The 22,945-nt window shown below is 37.0% G+C and overlaps 1 protein-coding gene across 1 annotated transcript in view; it reads left to right on the top strand.

Annotated features, from left to right (window-relative positions):
* The first annotated feature begins 14,715 nt into the window (after positions 1 to 14,715).
* ZNF804B (zinc finger protein 804B) overlaps positions 14,716 to 22,945 on the top strand; it is a 513,593-nt gene continuing 505,363 nt past the window's right edge. Inside the window, exon 1 of the mRNA XM_029233928.1 lies at positions 14,716 to 15,420. Within this exon, the coding sequence (XP_029089761.1) occupies positions 15,313 to 15,420 (108 nt within the window). The 5' untranslated portion in view covers positions 14,716 to 15,312. The remainder of the gene's footprint in view (positions 15,421 to 22,945) is intronic.

The raw sequence follows: 22,945 nt of genomic DNA, 5'->3' as shown, positions 1-22,945 counted from the left end.
CATAAATCCATACCTGTAATAGGTATATGAGTCTATACCTGTAACAACATCTACATTTATTTATAATTTTGATTCTAACAAAGTTGAATTATACAATACTGTTCTATACCAGATTTTTTCATTTCTCCAGTTAATGTTATGTTACACTTTTAATTTTAAATTGTTTTATAATTGTATCATTATTCCATATATAACATATATGTATATATAGTACATCATTGTTTTGATGCTCCATAAATTATTATCATTAGAGATTATTTTCACTATTAAAATGAACACTGTTGGGGCTTCCCTGGTGGCGCAGTGGTTGAGAGTCCTCCTGCCGATGCAGGGGACACGGGTTCGTGCCCCGGTCCGGGAGGATCCTACGTGCCGCGGAGCGGCTGGGCCCATGAGCCATGGCCGCTGAGCCTGCGCGTCCGGAGCCTGTGCTCTGCGACGGGAGAGGCCGCGACAGTGAGAGGCCCGCATACCGCAAAAAAAAAAAAAAAATTGAACACTGTTAATAAATATACTTTGTTTATTACATCTTTATAAATGTGTATAATTATTCCTTTAGGATTGTGTATAATCTTTATAAATGTATATACTTATTTCTTTAGGATTCTCATGGATGAACTTGTTGGGTCATAAAGTGTGTGGTATGTTGTGGCAGAGACTGCTAGTCAGTCACCTATCCAAATTTCTATTCTTCGCCTCCTGGGTAGTACCAGTAATTTCATTTCCCAGCCTCACTTGCAGTTGGGTGTGACTGAGTTCTAGCCAATGGAATAGAAGAGTGTGCCTTTTTTATGCCATCTGTGGGTTAAGGTTATTAACAAGCAGATGTACTTCCTCCAGGTCCTCTTCCCCTAGGCTGCCTGTAAACGGCAGAGGAAGAGGTCTGAAGGACAGAAGAAAGCTGTGCCCCATAGCCACTATGTGGAGGGAGCTATCCTTTCACTGGACCAGGAATATCTACCTCAGGGGTTAGTCGATGGAAAAATAAACTTCTGTCGTTTTTGAGCCGTTACATTCTTAGGGTCTTTGAACAATTACTGTTCTATGCTAAGTAATACACTTGGTTTTAGAAGTTTTGATAGGTACTGTTAAATTGCATTTCTCAGTCTAAGCAGTGGGGTATCCCTGCTGCTTTTCAACTAAGATTATACTCAAATGTTTCTGATTAATTTCAATATTTACTAGAAAAGGCCTGCCAACACTTTCTAGAGATTCTCCTACATTTATTCTTGCACATGACCATTATAATCATGTTGCCAATTTTCCTAAAAAGTCTTACGGCAGATTGTTAAGGCTGCAGCTGATGTAAAACTATTAACTCTATCACTCTTTCATCTTTAAACCTTATGTAGTCTTCTAATTATTGATTGTTATGTTGCTGTGATAAAATGTTTTCTACATATAGATTTCCAGAGGTAGATTATTTCCTTGTATGAATTTCCCAGAAATGTGGGAATTTGGAAAAATGATAGTACTAAATATACAATTTTTCATATGGGTTGTAGTTTGTCTTTTATAAGGAATATGTAAGGACAGTCTCATCAGAGTAAGATGTAAAGACGGTCTCATCAGAGTAAGACAATTTGGCCCCTAAGTCATTATCATTGTGTTTTGATATTAATATTAATTTTTTAAATATAAAGAAAAAATTTTACCTCAAGGTTAATTTAATTGCATTTCTTGAGTATCAAAATTGAACTTTAAATGAGATTCAAATGGTTTAAATTCCTTTAATGTAAATTATTATCTTTGTCCACTTATTTTTTGGAGTCTGGATCTGAATAAAGTTTACATATTATTGATGGATTATCCTTCTGGTGATCTGTATTTAATTAAAGCTTCTTTGATTTGATTTTACTTAATTCAACAATTCATCAGGAACTTAGATTCATATAAGGTGTGTGACCTGTGTATCTAAATTTATCCACAAATTGCTAATTAATTATTGTCATTTATTAATTAATATTCCCTTCTCTGTTACTTCCATATGTTACCTACGTCAAATAAAATTTTTTGTTATAAAGTTTCTTTCAGACATTTTTACTATGTTCTATTCTCTTTATACTTATCTTTGTTCTAGAGCATAAAGTTCTGATTATTGGTGTTTTAAAAAGTGACTTGATACCTGATTGAATTGGCCTGTTATTCTACTAAAAATATTTTTGAGCATCTCTCTTATTATATTTTTGCATTTTAAAAAAGACTTGTTTAATGGCAAGAAAAGAACTGGGAACTATTTTAATGGGCATCATACAAACTCCACAAAGCAACTTATGTAAAAGTATCTTTTAGAAACTGATAGAGGTGGACGTTCAAGATGGCGGAAGAGTAAGACGCGAAGATCACCTTCCTCCTCGCAAATACATCAAAAATACGTCTACATGTGGAACAACTCCTACAGAACACCTACTGAACGCTGGCAGAAGACCTCAGACTTCCCAAAAGGCAAGAAAATCCCCACGTACCTGGGTAGGGCAAAAGCAAAAAGAAAAAACAGAGACAAAAGAATACGGACAGGACCCGCACCTCTGGGAGGGAGCTGTGAAGGAGGAAAAGCTTCCACACACTAGGAGGCCCCTTCACTGGAGGAGATGGGGGGTGGGGGGTGGGGTACTTTGGAGCCATGGAGGAGAGCGCGGCAACAGGGGTGCAAAGGGCAAAGCGGAGAGATTCCTGCATAGACGACCTGTGCTGACCAGCACTCACCAGCCTGAGAGGCTTGTCTGCTCACCCACTGGGGCGGGTGGGGACTGGGAGCTGAGGCTCGGGCTTTGGAGGTCAAATATACATGCAAGTTGCAGAGATTTTTGCCTTACTTGAAATATCACCAGTTGCATGGCCATCATCCGTGATAACTGCATTGTTCTCACATTCTGCATTTCCTTTAATATGAGTCTAGAAACCTACAAAAAGATGAGACACAATGTCTTACAAGGTTCAAGGGTTAAAAATGAAATGTTCAGTATTGTAGGAAATCATGAAGTGAAGGTTTCTGTGTGGGGAATGGAAATCTATTTATATCTGAAAGTTAATTAGATATTATGCCTTATTTATAACTAATATAGTGTAATTCGTAACGAAAGTATTTTATGAAAAAATATTTAAATTTTCATTAAGACTTTCTGTGTTGGCAGTTTGCCTGTGCAGATGATTTGCATGAAGTGTGATTAATGAAAACTAAAGAAACAGGCTAACAGGTAGAAGGAGATGAAAAATTACCCTAATAAAAGAACATTTTATAGGATAAGCATTTCAACAACAAAAAAAACCTCGATTCTTTGAAGTTTTGTGACATAAAACAACTATGTGAAATGTTAATAAAGATAAACTTATAAGCCAGTGTTTACTAGTTTGATTTGTTTACACCAGGCATGAGTTTTCTAGGATAAAGTCTCACAGTTCCACTTCTTTGTAGAAACTGCACAAGGTCACAAGGCAGATAACCAGTTCAACACAATTTGACAGCACAAATGGAAACATTACAAACCAATTCATCTATAAATAGTTGAAAATGTTAAAATAAGCATAGTAAAAACTGAAGTTTTCTGGTATATTATTATTCTACTGCTAGATTACATTCTCTGTTTCCTTTCCTTTGAAAGCAGGGACACCTTTGAGAAGGCCAGATCCATTTTACAGCTCATATGGTACTTTTTATGTTGCTAATGGCATAGATGTTTGTATATACCTTCCATAAAATATAAGATATAAGAGCCCTGAGTCACATGATATGAATGACTAATATATAAATTTATATTTGAAATACAATATAATAACTAGTTAATATTAAATAATATTAATAAAATTATGGAACTTATATATGGAATGAGTGCATTGTAGGGCTCATTTATTTCAACTATGGTTCTTGACAAAGGTATAGTGGCTCAATACAATCTTTATTCTGGCTGAGTGACTATGGATTTTTTATAATTATGGGAAGAAAACTGTACCATATTCCACATTCTTACTTGTAATAAAGGTGTGCTTCATGGGCATGTGACCTATGTGGTTGCATAGGGTCCCCCGCTGTAAAGAAACTCACATTTGGTTTAATGTTCTGGCATTGCTTTTCTGAAATTCTTAATAATATTTGAACAAGAGGTCTCTCCTTTTCATTTTGCACTGGGCCCTGCAAATTATGTAGCTCTTCTGCCTGTAACCAAATACTATAGCCAAGACTTCCTTGTATTAAATTATCAGTTACCTTTAATGCAAAACTTCAGTCCTCTGCAAAAATATATGGTTTTTTTTCTCCCATACTTTTGGGACCTTAAGGTTCAAAAAGAGAAATTATCAAGAGTGAGACCAGCATGGTTTTTCTACCAGTCATGTGACTTTTGATTTTCGACTACAACTCTTGCAGTTTTCTTCCTCTGAGAAAATATGTGAACACTGTTACAACTGCAAGCTATATTACATAACCTCATACTTTCTCCCTCCAACAACAAAAAATACAATAAATTCCCTTATATACTTCGCCTAGATTCAGTGATCATTAACTTTACAGACTCTGCTTTGTCTCTCTCTATATATTCATACACACATATTTTTCTTCTGAATCATTTGAAAGTAAGGTACAGACATTTTGACATTTCACACCTAAATAATTAGCTTACATCTCCTAAAAACATTCTCCTGTATAGCCTCGGTACCACCCAAGACATTTAAACTTGATACAGTAATATTATCTAATATTATTCTGATTCAAATTTCTCTAATTATCTCTAAAAATCCTGTATAGATTTTTTTAAACCTAGCATCCAATCCAGAATCATACATTATGTTTGGGTCTCATGCCTCTAATTTAGTAAAAACATCCGTATTTGCCAGTGTTCCTCCGGAGGATTTTCCACTTGATGAAAGTAGGAGCCCGTGGTTTATCCTTCTTTGATCATCCAAGGAGGCTGAATGATATAGGATGCTGTAAAGAGTCTAGGCTTTGATTCAGATGCACATGAATTCTAGCTCTACCACTTAGCTCTGTGACCTTAGATACAGTCTTTAAATTCTCTGAGCTTCAGTTATATTACCCACATTAAAGCAATTGGTGCAGAGATGAAATGGCATAATGAATATAAAGTACCTGGCATGTGGATGACACTCCATAAATATTTCCTCTTTCCATCCTTCCGTCAGTTTATGCTGATAGTGAGATTTTGGTATTGTTTCTTTTTTTCAATATGCAGTGGGGGATTGAGAAGAAGAAAAAAAGGAAATTTTCTGTCTGCTCATCTTAAGAACCTACATGTCTTGTACCATCTCCAAAGTGATGAGAACAGATTTGATAACATTTCAAGTATACTAAGATTCATTTTAAATTTGAAGAGTATATACAATCAGGTTGTATTTTAGAAATGTGGCACTGGGAAATCAGGAACAGTCAAGTCTGGAAAAGGCACTTTGTGTTTAAATGAATGGTTCCTGCCCTTGAGTGTGACAGGGCCATGTTCCAGGAAAAGCAGAAGAGGGTCTCAGCTACAATGAATTACAGTGCTGTCCATCCTTCCAGACTCTAGCGGGATTCTGAGCACCAGTAGATATGATGGTGGCAGTATTTCTTGGCATTTGCTGGCAGCAAGGCTCTCTTCTTTCTGCACAGTGTTGTCAAATTAGCGCCATAGCTTTGGGAAACAGTGAAATGAGAACAGCAAAATGCTAGGTAAGCAGCAGGGACTCCTGTTTCCCTTTCTTTGATTCTGTCATCTGAAGTCTTTTTCCAGCTCCCGTGCTTCAGGGACTCTTCTTTGAGGAGAGGGAGGAGTGTGGAATGGGATTGGGTGCTCTGCAGTTGGAGATTTTTGGATAGGTTGTGTTTGAGTGGTTGTGTATCTCAATTATTGTGGGGAGGCTTTGTCTTTCTCTTGATCATTCAGGGCAACATCAATCAGTATCAGTAGTTTCTCTATGATGTAGTTTTCATTAATCCAGATTACTGAACTGAACTTTTTTTTTGTTTGTTTTTTTTACTTGAAGGCATATCTTGGAAAATACTTTTTAACTAATTCCATGAGGTCAGATTGGTTTCATATCCTTTGCCCTATATTGTCATAGTTCACAGAATAAATTTAGCTGTATGACTTGCTGATGTCATTTTGCAAAATTAGTTATTGAATCTAAGTCTGAGGGAACCTGATCCTAAATTGTTTTCTTGACTTTCATTAAATCATCATACTGTCTTTGTTATTTGATCTACTAGGAGGCAATGCTCAAAATATTAAACCTTGTGCTTTAAGGGAGACAGGGCCCTTTAGTCACTCTCAACCCATTTTTAAACTCCCTTGGGTTCATTTCAGGGGGAAATATCACTATCTTAATGATTTTAACATGTTGCAGAAAAAGAATGCTTTCTCTTCCTCCCTCCTCACCTTCCTTCCTCTCTTCTTCCCCTCTTTTTTTTTTTTTCTTTCTGGCTATCTCTCTTTCTTGGAATGCCTTAAGCATAAATGGAACTTCATCCCTGAAAGTTTGTATTTAGTCATACAATCTTAATAATTTTAATGAAAGAATCAAAATATATCTGTGGTCTCTTTTACATATACTTCTGATAAAGTTAGGAAACTCATACCTGCTTCCCTCCCTGGCTCTGTGGTAGTCCAGGTCAGCACTGTCACGGCAGCAGGGTCCTAGATTTCTGGTCTTCTAGCTCTATCCCGTCACAGGAAGGTGGCCTATGTCGCCTATGTTAAGTGGAGCCCACGCTGAGGAGGGCTCAGATTGAGGGTGAAGGCCTTCACCTACTTCATGGTGGTTCCGAGCTGGGAGTGAGCATGATGAACACTTTCCTGAACAGTGCACAATATCTGAGTTCATTGCCTAACCCCACCTCCACATCAGGTCCAACATGTTTCCTGGGAAACTGGTAACCATGCTCTGTTCATAAGCCTCATGTGAGTCCACTTTCCACCAGCGATAAAGGTGAATAAAGAGAACCCAGAATGCTACCCAGTCACTGGGGACCACAGCACTGGTTTGGACTGTTACTCTGCACATGGACCAGAAAAGTACATGGGATTTTAAGCTCACCTCCTTTACTGGTATCAAATGATGCCCAGTATACTGATCTTTTGTCCCTTTGCTTGTGCAGGAGATGGCATGAATGAATGAATGAATGAATGAATGAATTAGCGAACTTAGATTGGTCACAGGAAGAAAGCCCCAAGAAACAAAACAAGCAAAAAAATCCACCAGCGTGCCAGGCAGTGGGAGACCAGCTCTATCTCCAATTTGTGTGACTTGGATATTTTTAAGCTTCCTTGGGTTCTAGTTTCTTCATCTGTAAAATGAAAGACTTAACTTTTTAAAAATATACTTTAAAATTTGATTTTGTAACATATATTAAGGAATGTGCAGATCATATGATGAATATTATCTGCCCCCCAGAATCAACCTCTGCTCCGCCTCCTCTACTGCTTTTAGTGGTTACTGACTACCTTTAGTGGTTACTAAAGGTAACCACTAACCTGACTTCCAACATCATAAACTAGTTTTTGCCAGTTTTTGAATTTCATATAAATAGAATTATACATTATATACTTCTTTGTTTCTGGCTGTTTTTGTTCAGCCGGATGTCCGTGAGATCCATCCATTTTCTTTTGTGTAGCAGTTTGCTTGTTTTTATTGCTATATGATATTTCACTGTATGAGTTCACCACAATTTTTATCCATTCTACAGTGGATGAACATTTGACTTGTTTCCATTTGGGGGCTATTATGACTAATTCTTCAATAAACATCTTGTATGTGTATTTTGTTGATCACATACATATACATGTGGCATGGAATTGCTGGGTCATAGGTTAATGTGAATACTCAGTTCTAGGAGGTGTTACTAGCAGTTTTCTAGAATCGTATTAATTTCAGTACATAATATGTTGAAGTTTCAATTATACCTTATCCTTGCTAATATTTGGTACTGTATCATTCACTTTAGCTATGTTGGTGGATGTGTATTAGTATCTCGTTGAATCTTCAGTTTACAACTCAAAAAATTCTTATACACAAATTCACATAACACTTCCCAGATCAAGATATAGAGAACTGACAAGACTCAGGAAGGCTCTCATATTCATTGTCAAGCAGTGTGCCCCACCTAGGAGATAGCCACTGTTCTGACTTCCATCATCATAGATTAGTTCTGCTTGTTCTTGAGTTTTATATAAATAGAATCATGAAGTTTCTACTCATTTATCTCTCAGTTCTTTTGCTCATTTTCAGGCCAGTTATATTAATCAATGTTATTACACATATCAGTCACTTTTCCTTTTCTATTGCTACATAATATTCTGTTTAATATGTTACACTTTATTAACCGCTCTTTTGCTAATGGACATTTGCTTTGTTCTAATTTTTGGCTGCTAGGAATAAAGCACCTACAAATATTCCTGTATGTGTCTTCTGTAGACATAAGTACTCATTTCTCTTTGGTATTTACCTAGGAATAAGATTTCTGGGCCATACTATAACTATAAATTTAGCTTTAGTAGATATTCCCAAACAGTTTCCCAAATTGTTATTTCCAATTTAAACTCCCACCAGTGATATAAGATAATGCAAGATCCTCACCACAATTTAATGCTTTGGCTTTCTAAATTTTAGTCATTCTGGAGGGTGTGTAGTGCTGCTTCAATTTACATTTCTCTGATGAGTAATTAATTGAGCATCTTATGGTTATTGACTGTGTCAATATCTTCCTTGGTCGAGTTTCATTGAAGTCCCTCTCTTACTTTTTAATTCTTTATAGTGATTTGTAGTTCTTTATATATTCTAGATGTAAATTCTTTATTGTGTCTCTATGTTGTTTGTTTCTTCTCCCAGGGCAACTTGCCTTTTCACTCATAATATTGTGTTTTTGTTGAAAACTCCCACTGTATTAAAAATACACTCTATTAGTTACCAATATTTAAATACTAGGTTATTTTGTATAAAAATACTGATTTATTATTCTTCTTAAATTACTACAAGGATTCTGCAACATTCTTCTTGAAATCTCATTTACCTGAGACTCTCAGTAGCTGCCCACATGAGATGCCCACCATGGTCCCTGTTGTTTCCTACACCATCATAATTCACAGGTTCACATTCCCAGCCCAGTGTGGCACCCAGTATGGAACCCTGGTCTAAGATCTTCTCCATTTTAAAGTCTGAGTTCTGCTAACCAGACCTCTTTTGCCTTGATGGACTTAATCAGTTTAAGGGATAAGAAATGTCACTTTGGGGTGTCATGCACTTAAGAGTGCCAAATCTCTGGCCACCAAATAATAAAGACTTTAGTTCAGTGAGTACATAGTTTCTACAATAGTTAATTTTCCAAGAATCAAGCTATAAAGCATGGCATTTGGGAGGAGAAGTTAAGAGTTCAAATGGTGTTTAATAATAGTGGAATTATTTTAGTTTAAGTAGAGGAAATAGTGGAATTTGACCGAATGTTTCTTAGGATGCAGACCTAAAAAAACTATGCAAACTAAAACTAATAAAAACCAAATTTCAGAGTTTCTTATATATGTATGTGTACACACAAATGCATGTGATAATACAGAAATAAATGAACTGTGCTATTAGGTTAAAATAGAAAACACCTATTCGTTCACTTCCCAAATGTCAAATAAAAACTGCTGCATCGGCAAGGTATTGTTTTAGGTGTTAGGACCACAGAAGTGGACAAAGTGGAGACATTCTCCGCTTTCATAGTTGTCACTCAAGAATGAGAAATAGTCAATACATAAATACACAAAAAATATTAAAATATCTAATAGTTTAAAGTGCTAGAAAATAGATTCTTGTAGTAATCAAAAAAAGGGTGGTATTGGTGAAAGAATATACAATGAGATTAATGGCACAGAATAGAGAGCCCAGAAATAAATATAGCCCCCCCCCAAATCCAGCCAATCAATTTTTGACAAAGGAGCAAAGCTAATTCAATAGAAAAAGAACAGTTTTTTCAACAAATGTTGCTGGAACAAATGGACATCAACTCACACACACACACACACACAAATCTAGACACAGACCTTATACTTCTCACAAAAATTAACTCAAGGCGGATCATGGGCCTAAATGTAAAATGTAAAACCATAAAACTCCTAGAAAATAGCATAGAAGAAAATCTAGGAGACCTTAGGTTTGGTGGTGACTTTTTAGGTGCAGCACTGGAAGCACAAGCCATGAAAGAAAAATATAATAATTTGGATTATATTAGAATTAAAAACTTCTGCTCTGCAAACGACATTGTTAATAAATAAAAAGACAAGCCACATATTGGGAGAAAATAGTTGCAAAACACACATTTGATGATGAAGGAGTGGTATATAAACTATACAAATAACTCTTAAAACTTAATGAGAAAATAAATAACCCAATTATAAAATGAACAATTGATATGAACATACACCTCACCAAAGAAGAAACACAGATGGCAAATAAACATATGAAAAGATGCTCATTGGCATTTGTCATTAGGGAATTGCAAATTAAAACAGCAATGAAATACCACTACACACCTTTTAGAATGGGTAAAATCCAAAACACTGACAACACCAAATGCAGTGCTGTGGACCAACAGAAACTGTCATTCATTGTTGGTGGGAGTGCTAGATGGTACAGCCACTCTGGAAGACAGTTTGGTAGTTTCTTATAAAACTAAATATAACATAGAGGTATTTATCCAAATGAGTTGAAAGCTAATGTCCACACAGAAATCTGCTCACGGATGTTTATAGCAAATTTATTCATAATTGCCCACACTTGGAAGCACCCATGATGCCTTTCAGCAGGTGAATGGATCAACACATCGTGGTACATCTACACAATGTGTATTAGTTTCCTACAGCTGTCTGTAACAAAGTACCACAAATTGGATTGTTTCAATAACATAAATTAATTGTTACACAATTCTGGAGGCTAGAAGTTTGAAAACAAGGTGTTGGCAGGATTGGTTTCTTCTAAGGGCTGTGAGAATCTCTTCCATGTCTCTCCTAGCTGTGTGCTATCAATCCTTTGCATTCCTTGACTTGTGGCAGCATAATTCCAATCTTCACATGGTGTTCTCTGTGCCTCTGTCCCTGTGTCTAAATTTCCCCCCTTTATAAGAACACAGTCATACTGGATTAGGGCTCACCCTACTGACCGCTCCCTAACTTGATCATCTGCACAGAACCTATTTCCAAATAAGGCCGTATTTGAAAGGGGTTAGTACTTCAATATTTGGGGGGACATGTGGGGGCGTAATTCAACATAACGGTTAAACTATTCCAACAATGAAAATGAATGAGGTATCGAGCCACTGTGAGACATGAAGGACATTTAAAATGCATACTGCGAAATGAAAGAAGCCAATCTGAAAAAGTGGTATACTGTATAATTCCAACTGTATGATATTCTTGAAAGGGCAAAAAAGGGAGACAGTAAAAAGATCGTTGCTTGCTAGGGATTCAGAGGGATAAAAGGAGGGAGGAATAGGTAGAGCACAGGTGATTTTTAGAGCAGTGAAACTATTCTGTATGAAACTGTAATGGTAGATACATGTCATTTTACATTTTTCAAAACTTGTAGAACATACACCAGCAAGAGTGAACCCTTATGTAAACTATGGACTTTAGTTAATAATATGTATCAATATTAATTCATCACTTGTAACAAATGTACCACACAAAAGCAAGACATCAGTAGTAGGGAAAATTGGGGGGAAGAGGGGGAAGGGAAAATATGGGAGCTCTATACTTTCTGCTCAATTTTTCTGTAAACGTATGATATGAAACCATCAGATGGTTTAATAGGGATGTATTAAGATATGTTTAAAAAATATCACTCTGGCTGTTAGATATAGAGAATAAATTGTATACGGAGGCAACATTGGAAGCAGGGAGATTAGCTAAGAGGATACTGCAATAGTTCAAGCAAGAGGTAATGATAGTTTGGGCTAAGGTGGGACAGTGGATATGAGGATATGGGGATCAGTTTGGGATGTGTTGATAAAGAGAGGATTTCTCATGATATCAGTCATCTGGTACTCAGCCATGAATCTGGAATCATGTGGAAATATCGGATTGGTTATAGCCTGAAATCCATGCCCTTTGCCGCTCACATCCCCTTCTGTGGAATGAGAACTCATCAGATCAGATATTACTTTAAATAAATGGGCCTTGTAAAATTGCACATGATTTTTGCTTTTCATATTTGTTGTAATAGGATTTGACTTGTATCTAAAACAAGATAGGCTTTAACATAGGCTTAAAGTGTTTTACTTTTCTTTCACTTTTTCTGAAAATTTTATATTACTGGAGTTGGGAAGAAAGTCTCTCCATTAATAAAGAAGTTAATACAACTGATGAACTTTGTATTTATAGCAACTCTGCAAATAAAAACACACATTTCTGTTATTTAGATTGGGCAAACTAAATCTGAAATATAGGCCAGCAATGATGGAGAATTGTTACATACAATGACATCACACTGATAGACATCAGTCGCAATCTGGCAAGGAAAAGAAGGGAATTGTTCCTCTTTTGTTTGTTTTAAAAACTATTCTTAAAATCAGCTGAGAGCAACAAATGTGCCATTTTTTTTTGCCTCAATATTTTAAGATGGGTGGCAAAAATAATTAGAAGGCAAAGAAGAGAACAACCGTAATTGATTTTAAAACATGGCAAAGTAACAGAATTCGCATCATTCATTTCTAATGAACAAGGACCTCAAAAATTAAATAATTTTTAGAAATTAGAAAATCTTTAAGAATTTAGGAAAATTACTCTAGCCTTTGAAACATTACTGTAAAAGGGATTACTGTGTTTCCTATGGGAAAACTCAAATCCACATAGGATAATAGTGAAATGAACAAGATCATCAGGATAGCTAACAGATCATTTGAATAACAAAATAATAATAGGATGGTATATTTGAATTGTGTGATTTACTTAAGTCAGTCCTTTTCAGAAAAGCATACCTAATTCTTTAAAATAATCAAGCATTATTAGGAGTCATATTCACTTGTAGAAGGCAGAGTGTCCTTGGAACTGTTATTTACAGCATGTGACCTCATTCATTTTTCTAGTCCATTCAAGGATGTTTACACTTAGGTCCTCAATGCTGTTTGCTACTTACATTAATGAAGAGTGAGATAGTAATTATAGACTGAGCCACACTATCTCCTTTTAAAATTCCACTTTTCTGGGGCAAGGATTTCACCTGATTTTGAAATTCATTCTTTGCAAATACATTGTTTCCTTTGCATAGAATATATCTAAATGTCTGTATATGAGTAATATTACTTACTGTCAGCTTCATGAAACATTTTACAACTCTGAGCTGAATAAACACAGCATTGTTAAACACATCCAGCATCTTCATAGAAAGGAAAAGGTGGATATGTTGTATCTATTGTTTCTGCTATTTTAATTTCAAAAGTTCTTACGAAGATAGTTACAAAGTAAACAATTCCTACAAAATTTACATGGCACTATCTCAGTCTCAGTAATTTTCAATTCAAAATTTGCAAGAAATTGACACTTTCACCTTATATACTAAGACACTTTCTGGTATATAAACACTTTAAAAAAAACACTTGAAAAGGACAATCTAAAACCTTTAAAATATTAAGGATATAAGCTATTGTAATAATGTAAACAGAGAGTCAAGCCTTTATTGGGTAGTTACAAAAGTTGTATTCATTTGACTATTTTTTGCTTAAGAGTTTTATGAGTTGCCTGAATAGGAGAATTCTAATTACGTGCTTTCTTTTACTGGTTTCTGTCATTTGTGAGAGGTCCTCAATGTCAACCAGGATGCAAATGAGGCTTGTGTTAGAAGAGAAAACTGGGGAGAGGACTGAAATTAATTCCAGTGCTAAAGCAAAAGAAGGGAGGTGACCTTTCATCTTCTCCCAGCACAGACCAGGTGAGGGGGTGAGAGAGGTTACACCCAACCCTGTAAGGTCAGCTGTGAGGGCTTCCTTCTCCTTTCAGAGCACATTTCTGCACGTCTTTAATTCTCAGTGCAGCTCACTCCCTGGTGGCTTTATTTGCAGTAAATGACATAAAGTCCATTAAAAACAACACTTCTGAAGGGTGACTGTTGGGGGTTGTGAAGACACAAATGTCCTATATAGACCAAAACTATCTGCCTCTTTAAGGAAACAGAAAGACTTGTAAGCGAGTGTTTATAACTCTGGAGATAGATGATAAAAGGATACATAGATGATAGATAGGAAAAAAAAATAGGCACAAGTATACATGTTTCATCTTATTCCTCACGCAAGTTTTCTATCTAAGACTTGCTTCCTCCTCCATCCACTACCCACTCTAGCGCGTCTCATCTGTCTGCCCTGTTTGGGGCTGCACAGCACACCTTTACAGCTCGCTGGGGAGCTGTTGCTTCCGCCTGCGGCGCCGTCAGCCGGAGTACGGAAGAAATGCTGAAGGCGAGCCGGGAGTGACGGTAAAGAGAAGGCTCTCCTCTCGAGCACCTCCTCCTCCACCGCGCCCTTCCGTCATCCCGCCCGCTGCAGCACAGTGCAAAGTTGGCCCAGAGACCGGGTGGAGGGACCAGGGGGCCAGGGCGGCTGATGGCGGGATGCTGGAGCTTCACGTCCCGCAGCCCGGAGAGCCTCCAGCCGCCGCAGCCGCCGCAGCTGTCACCTCCACGCCGAGCCACGGACGTGCCCCTCGCCTCCCGGGTGGCTCCGAGCCGTCGCGCTAACAGCTCCCACTCACAAGTCTCCGCGTCCCCAGTTCTCAGCTCTCACCCCAGCCTGCCCCGTCGCCTCCCCCGCCCCCCTCCCCGCCACTGCAGATGGGGGCAGCGATCTGGCGCTCCGAGGACCCCCAGCCACTCTCCCCGCACAGGCTGCTGCTGCTGCTGATTCGCGGCGCCGCAGGGCCGCGGACGCTCGGGCCAGACGCTGGGCTCCCGCGCCTGAGCATCCCCTGCGCGCGCACTGGGTGAGAAGGCGGGGGCGGGAGGGAAAGAGAGGAGGACTTGCTGATTCCCTAGCGGACCCAGGAAGTTGTCCTTAAAATTATATATATCGCCGTCCGCGGCTGAGCAGCCACCTGGCCAGAGCAGCATGTGGACTGGCTCGCCGGGTCACCCAAGTGCTCTGTGGCTGCCGCTGCCGCCGCTGTCAGAGCAGCTGCTGCCGGCAGCAGGAGCCCGGCGCTGGGCGAGGAGCGGGGACGCGCGGCTGCAGCGTCCCCTGCTTACTGCTGGCCGCTTCTTCTCCGGAGGTGGCAGTCACTGTTGCTGCTGAAAAACCAGCCCACATTTCCAAGGCTGGTCGCCTGGTGAGGAGTTGAGACTCTACACCTCCCGCCCGGAACACACATGGCTTGTTACCTGGTCATCAGTTCGAGACATCTCAGCAATGGGCACTACCGGGGCATTAAAGGAGTCTTCAGAGGGCCCCTCTGCAAGAACGGATCTCCCTCTCTGGTAACCTGCGCGCACACACACACACACACACACACGTTCAAAATCAATATAAACAGAAAGAGATAATTGTCCTGGCACAATGAGGGGGTGATGGATAAGCTACCTTGCCCGTAGGTATATTGTGTCTGTTTAGACAGTTTATTGACAGACTGTTACACAGTGAGGGGTGTGTGTTTACATGTGTATTTTCAACACAGTCATTAGCATCTATAGTGCTAGGTATGCAGATATTTACTGAATGCAGTTAAGTGCAGGCTTGTGAAGGTAGCTCCTGTGTGCTGTGTCAAGTTATGAATCTGCTGATTTGGTCAGTATAGAAAGTTTTAGTGGCACTTTATAACCATACTTCATGAAGTCATCAGTTGGGATTAGTTTAATAATGCTGCATTTACTTTATAAGAAAATAAACTCTAAACATTTTGCATCAGGGTCCGGGCAAAAGGAAAAGTGTTGGATCCCGAGATGATGAAATCTAATGCTTCACTATGTAGGTTCTTCAGGGAAAGCCAAAGAGTTTTTTGTGAAAATATGAATTAGACAGTTTTTTGTACTATATACAGATGTATTCATGTGCAAATTTGAGTGACTGCTATTTAACTTAGTAAACTATTCAATTTAGTTTACTATTTGATGTAAGTATTTTTTGTTAAATGATTTTGACCAGAATCTATGGCTTCAGTATATTGTCAGTTCATCCCTTAGTACATACTATAAATCATTTTGTTTTAAAGGATTCAAATGTGTTTCAAGAAAAAAAGTCATGATTTATTTTTTAAAGTTTTGGATTTTTAGTAAGTGACTAAGGGTCTAAACTTAAAGAACGATTTTTCTAGTGTAAGGTGAAAACTAGTACTTTAAGTTTTGTATGATATAAAGAGGGAAAATTGAAGGTGTCTGATTTTTATTTATTCATTTTTCGGTTCTCTCCATCATGGTTTAATGTTTCACCAGCATGAATTATTCAAAACTGCAATATATTATAAAAACCTGTGATTAAGGGCTATATGTGATTTGCATGAAAAATCTGAAATCAGAAAGTGCAGGTACCCAGAGATATCACTAGGACTCCTAATTGTGAAAAACTGTTGCCTCACATGCTTTCATGTACTGTACAAAGTAGGTCATTGCAAACCCCCTGCAACTATTTAGTATTGAATTAAAAGTGTAAGATGGAATATACTGTTTATATTGGCATTTACAATTAACTTCACAGGGTTAGAAGCGTCTTGAAGGGTTTTAGATGCGTAAAGCCCACATTCAATCTTTCTGAGCAGCTGGTCTGAATCTTTCCTATTTTTAAAGATTCTCAGGATCAGAATTTCCGCAGTCTCAGCAAACCACCTCAACGTTTAACAACCCATGCTGTCAGAATCTTCCTTAGAGCAGTCTTAAATTCTTCAAATTTTTCTTTAAGCTCATTTCATCTTGCAACCCGAGGATGTTCCATCTTTCTCATAGATATTTTTCCACCCTTTGATAAGCTCTGTGGCTGTCTTCCCAGCCCCTCTCTGGTTGTGGAACTCTGAATTGGGTAGTGCATTACAGGGTATGTGCCTTAATCATTCATAGTGTAAAGGGAGAATTACTTCATAGTTCTTACATTGTTTAGTTTCATTTAAGTTAGTTAGAACGTGGTGTTAATCTTCCAAAATCTATAGGGTTTGCAGAGGGAATTTCTGTCACAAGGTCGAAAGGTGTCCTGCCTCCCTCCCACCCCGCACCCCTGCCGCCCCATTATGCTCCTTCATCTCCCAGGAGCCTGAGTGACCCCATAGGGACTGGACATATGAATGTGGATGTAAGAAGACAGCCTATAACCCAAATGGCCCTGCTGGCTGACCAGAGGCTCACACCCACAGGACGCTATTCTTATTCATTATTGGGCTGGTTTTCACTAAAATACTGATTCGTTTACTTTTACCTAGGTTCCACACTTTGATTCACTGGGCTGTTCTCTCCAATGTTTACACATTTGACTGTACTTAAATTACATTTGCATCATTTTAAAATATCTGAATTAGTCTGCGTAGGTATTTCCTAAACCTGATTTATTTTGTCTTCTTTTACATTTTGCTATGGAATTCGAATGACTTTTTCAAGGTTTGAAAAGTTTCTCACATGAGATGAGCAGTTATGTGAAAATTGATGTTCATTCATCCTCTGTCATGGGCAGGTTGTTAAGTCAGAAATGCATTCACATTGCATAACATTTAGTCTTTCTCTCTAAATTGAAATAGGTCACTATCTTCTGGACCATAGACCCTTGAGAATTTAAGTAATAGTTCCCTGGTCCAGATGAGTTTATATTTGCCTTCTTCATTAATGAGTTGCAAAGCATAAAACTGAAAGCTGATTATACATCATTTTTTTTTATATTCAGAAATACACCCCCCCCCAAGTTACTTTCAGGTTAACATAAGTTTATTGATTTTTTTTATTAGTACAAATATTAAACTCACAGATCCATAGTGTACAGTCATTTATTTTTTATTAAAATATATAGCTACTCTGACAGTAATTTTTTTCCAAACTTAGTTCCCAGAATGGCCTCAGATTGACCTCTATGTCAATGACTTAGTTATTTCCAGTCACTGAAACTCAGTTTATCTGGGATTATGGATTGGGGTATGACTCACTGATTTAACTCATTTTCACTAAATTCTACAATGATCTCAACTTTGGTTCTTACTTTTTCAATCTGAGTGTTCTGCCTATTTTAATCCATACTTTTCTGCTTTAGTAGGGCTGTTTAAAAGTAGCGCATAACACAGTTATTGAATAAGACTATTTTGTAACTTTGTTATAGAATGGAGAAAAACCACACTTCGTTTTTCCTATAATGAGTTTCTTCTTTGGTAGTTCTGATATAAATACACCTGGGTAATATGAATTTAACGTGTCAGTGTCTTATAATTCTTCAGTTATATATTTAAAGCAATTGTATAATTTGTCATGTTCAAAGCACGTCTGTAGAATCTGAACACGTGATATTAAACTAACAGTAAAAAAGGCAATGATTATATTTATATACACTTTTATTTCAAAGAATTTCATTTAGAAAACATTGAATCATTATATGGAACTCTTGTAGTAAATACTCAATGGGATACTTGAGAAATAAATAAAGCATTGTTTTCCCAAACAGTTTTCACAGATCAGTGAACTGAAAATCCTAGAGTGAAATGCAGTTCCTATCTTCAAAGTGAAAACATGCAAATGTCTTATCTGTTACATCTCTCTTCTTTTTGGTGACTTGGTATGAAAAAAATAGCTTATTGCTTTTCATCCTAATTAGGATGTGAATAATTGATTTGAGATAGTTTATGTTACTTTAAATCCAGGGACAGATTAAAGAAAAGTGACAGAGAGTATTGCATAGTGCTTATTGGTAAGTCTTCAGTTTTAGAAAGTAAATTTATACCCTCCCACATTTTAGGATATTTATCCCCCACCATATTCCAAATCTATAATATGAATGAATGATGACTTTAAAAATCATACACACATGCGCTTGTATTTACACATAGATAGAGATGTAGATACACACATTGTTACCAGTGCTCAAGTATAGGAAGTTACCTATATATTACGTTATAATCTTTACTGTCAGATATGTTAAAGGTAAAACTTTCTTACAATCCAGGAACTTAAAAGTTCTTTTACCACCATGTTTGAATTCAAATAAACACGTAATATCCTCTTGTAGTGTCAAAAATATATTTGAATAGATTCTTAGTTATCTTAAGTAATGTAAAATATCATCTCAAATTTAGAGACAAGTGTGGTTTGTTATAGTTTATTTAATCTGTGTGTGGTCAGTATTAAGACTATCATTCAGGATATGTAGTGATTAAATGTTAATGATAATCATTTTTTTATATTTTATCTGTGGTACATGGTTAACTTATTAGAGTGATACTTCTTAAGAAGTGCTTATTCCTGGGAACACTATAGACACCAGGAATATCTGTTTCTGGGAATGTCTGTTGTCTTCCTCTTAAATATTTGATGTGAAGGAAATTCTTGGGATTTTCATCTCAGCAACAGATCAGGGTCCTTGGATGTTGTTGCTTACTTGTTATTTTGTTTTGTTTCGTGATCTTATTCTAAGTTATATATCTGACTAAATTACCTAATTGAAGGAGGTGGCATACAAACAAACAAGCATATTAAATGGACTAAAAAATTCTATAAAGTTCTCTTTTAAAAATTATCAGTGTATATGTATAACTGAAAGAAGTTCTAGAAAAGATTAATTACCTTGAGGATGTATCTATTCAGAGAATCCCTATGAGGAAATGAGTGCAGTTACAACCTTGCTCTTTTTTCTAATGCCTATAATAATTGCATGTATTTCACTTATGCTTAATAAGTACATGTTAAACACATCCAAAAATGCTCTCAAACGGATGCACTTTTCATGTACCAAATATGGTTATGAAGATACGCTCTCCCGTAGAGAAGGCACCTGCCTCCTCTTCTTTAATTCATGAATACATATACTGCCTTTTTTGTTGAAACTTTCAGATGTTTTCAGTAAAGAAGACTCAGTTACAATTCTTACAATGCATGTTTTCTTTATGTCAAGTATTGTATTAAACAGTCTCCTGTCCTCTAGTTGCCTTTTCAACCCATTTCTTCTCTCCCCCAACTAACTGATTTCAGAAACTTGTAGTTGGCATTATGCTTTCCAAAATAAGTCTCAACTTTCTAGGACTTAATTTATGTTTCTGTAGCTTCAGAAGGTTTTCATGATAAAAAGAGTCCAGTAAGTATTTGAGTGCTATAATGTGTGACTTTATTAGCTCATACTACATTTATTTCACAATTAAAATTTGACGAGTCAGTCTCTTGATTTGTTTCTTTTAGACTTACAATTAAGATAAACTCTATTTTAGGTTTCTGCCCTATATTTTGGAAACAAAATAAAATGTATTTTCATCATGTGTAGGCTAAACGGGGATGGTATTTAGCATAGAACTTAATCATTTGTAGCTTTTTTAAAAAAGTTAGCCTTAGTTGTAACTGTGAAATCTTTGTTATATAATGTATATGCACTAAGATACATACTTTCCATGTGTTAAATATTAATAGGGTTTGAGATTTCAGTAGGATTAAGGCTGTACTGGGAGCAAAGATCAAGAAGAATAATATATATTTTGAATAACTTTATGAAGTGCATTTCAGTATGAATTTGGTTTGTCAAAATACACATTGGCAGAATAATTCTTTAGTACATATGTACATATTTTGTAGAAAATAATTTGAATCAGAATTGAAATAAAAATGCTACTTTGTTTGAAAATGTCTTTTGGTTTTAACAAATATAGTGTTCCAGGTAATTCCTATAAAATGACAGGTGGCAGCCTTTTGTAGATAGATTTTGTAAATCAGGCTTACTTAGTGGATAAGGTCTAGAGAGAGAAATTAAATATTTGATATGTTCTCATGAAGGGTAGAGTTATGATGATAATAGGAATATATAAGTCACCGAGTTCCAGAGCCTCTCTTGCATTGGAAATACTTATTGGACGTGAAAAGAAACTGTGGAAAGATGAATTACTCCATGGTTAGACAGCATTCTCAGTTGTAACTAAGACATTGTTAGCTTATTGAAGACAAAAAATGCAAAGGAATATTATACAGTATTTAAAATGGAAAGGGATTTTAAAAATATTCACTAATGATCCTACTTTTCCCGAAATGGACCCCTGATAACATGCATTGAACTAAATGCTTCTTTCATTCAAATTTGATACCTAAAATTTAAATGTTAACTTCTAAAAAACTAACAGTGTAATTTTCCTTCACATATAAAGAAAGCTATAGAGCTAACTATATTTCCTTTCTTCTTTGGCTGTTGGGAAACCCAGAGACAAATGTGTGCTTCACACGTGATGGGGATTGACGTTGGCCTTCAAAACAGCATGATGTCCTCACCCCTACTCATCTCCTATTCCCGGTCTAGCTCTTATTTTAATTTTATTTTCCATGACTTTCATTCTTTTAAATTTATATTTATTGTTTTAATGTATAAAGTTTATTTTAGATGACTTAGGTCTGCTGTGAAAGCAAGCAGGCTATAAATAAATAATAAAATATAGACCCTCCAACTATAGGGATGCTGCTCAGGATTTTAGACTGGACAGTCTTGAGCGTGATTCCTGGAGAGGATGCATTTTGTTCATTTGTTGCAAATATAATTAGGGCTGCCAATTTTTTGCTTTGAGAATTGGCAGATTCCTTTTGGCAAGTTTGCTTTCACTTTTGTGTGGGTGTAAGAGGCAGAACATAGTTTATTTTGAAATGCATACTGCCAATTTATTTTGTTTTTCTAAACAATCTTTTCCCTCCCCGTTATTCTTCTTGCCATTGATCCTTATTCCTTTCATTAGCATGGTTACTGTTTTTTTCCAAAATCTTTTTTGGTTCCTGTATAAATTATGGCATATACTTCGAACTCCAGAGGCACAGGCCCCTGCAAATGGTGAGAGACACCTCGTTCTGTCTGCTGCCCCACCCAAGCCTGCAGGTTCCTTCTCTGTCCACCATCCACACGTAACATTCATCTCTAGCCCAGAATTTAGAGCTTCCCCCGTATCTCCATTCAGAACCCACCTCCTACCAGTGTTCTTCCCCTGCCCTCTTTCCCACAGCTATTACACAGCACTTCATTTGTCTCATGTTACCTCCCAGCGACAGAAAAATACCGTCAATTTCCCCCCACATGTGTCCTTTTCAGATCTCCATTTTGCTATGAATAATTATATTCCCTAACATGTTCCTTGGCAAGCAAAGGTGATATGCATTTCCTATTTGTGAATGATATAAATACCAGATTCTAAAGAGAAGTTAACTATTGAACGCCTTATTGAATGATGGAGGGGATGGAGGAGGCTCACTGAAATCTGACCCTCCCTGTTGATTTGCTTTATCTAAATGTGAAGTCAAGAGACAAAGAGGTGTCCATACTACGTATTTTCTTAATATCTGAACATGTTCATAGTCCTTGGGTGATATCTAAGAGCCTTCATGATCTAGCCCCCACCTACCTCTTCAGCTTTAACTCTTTTCTCCCACCTGATCCTATGGTCCAGCCATACTGAGCTACTCAAAGCTCTTGACTATGATGGGTGTTTATAGACCTTTATGTCATTGCCTATGCTGTTCTGTCTGCTACAAATCCTCTTTTTGCCATCATTTTTTGGGACATATCTTATATAATTCTTTCAGACTTAATTAAAGAGTTGGGTCCTCATGTGAGTCTACAAGAAGTTCCCTTATCTCGTGGGTCAAGTGCTTCTTTTTCAGCCTCTAGTCACATCCATTGCTTGCCTTGATAATCACTGAATTGTGTTTGTTTATTGGTCTCCATTTCGCCATGAGATGTGAGATCCTTGGGGTTGTGTTTGCCATTGTCCTTATATCCCCAGAGCTAAGCACAGCTTCTGGTTTATTATTGATTTCAATAGAAAACAAAAGGATTTCAATAGAAATTTAACTGGTATAAATATGTTCCCTTTGT

This window comes from Monodon monoceros, unplaced genomic scaffold (assembly GCF_005190385.1).
Source record: "Monodon monoceros isolate NGI ecotype Baffin Bay Population unplaced genomic scaffold, NGI_Narwhal_1 Super_Scaffold_2, whole genome shotgun sequence".
Lineage (NCBI taxonomy): Eukaryota > Metazoa > Chordata > Mammalia > Artiodactyla > Monodontidae > Monodon > Monodon monoceros.
Note: the sequence above shows the minus strand (reverse complement) of the source record. Positions and strands in the feature narration are given on the sequence as shown.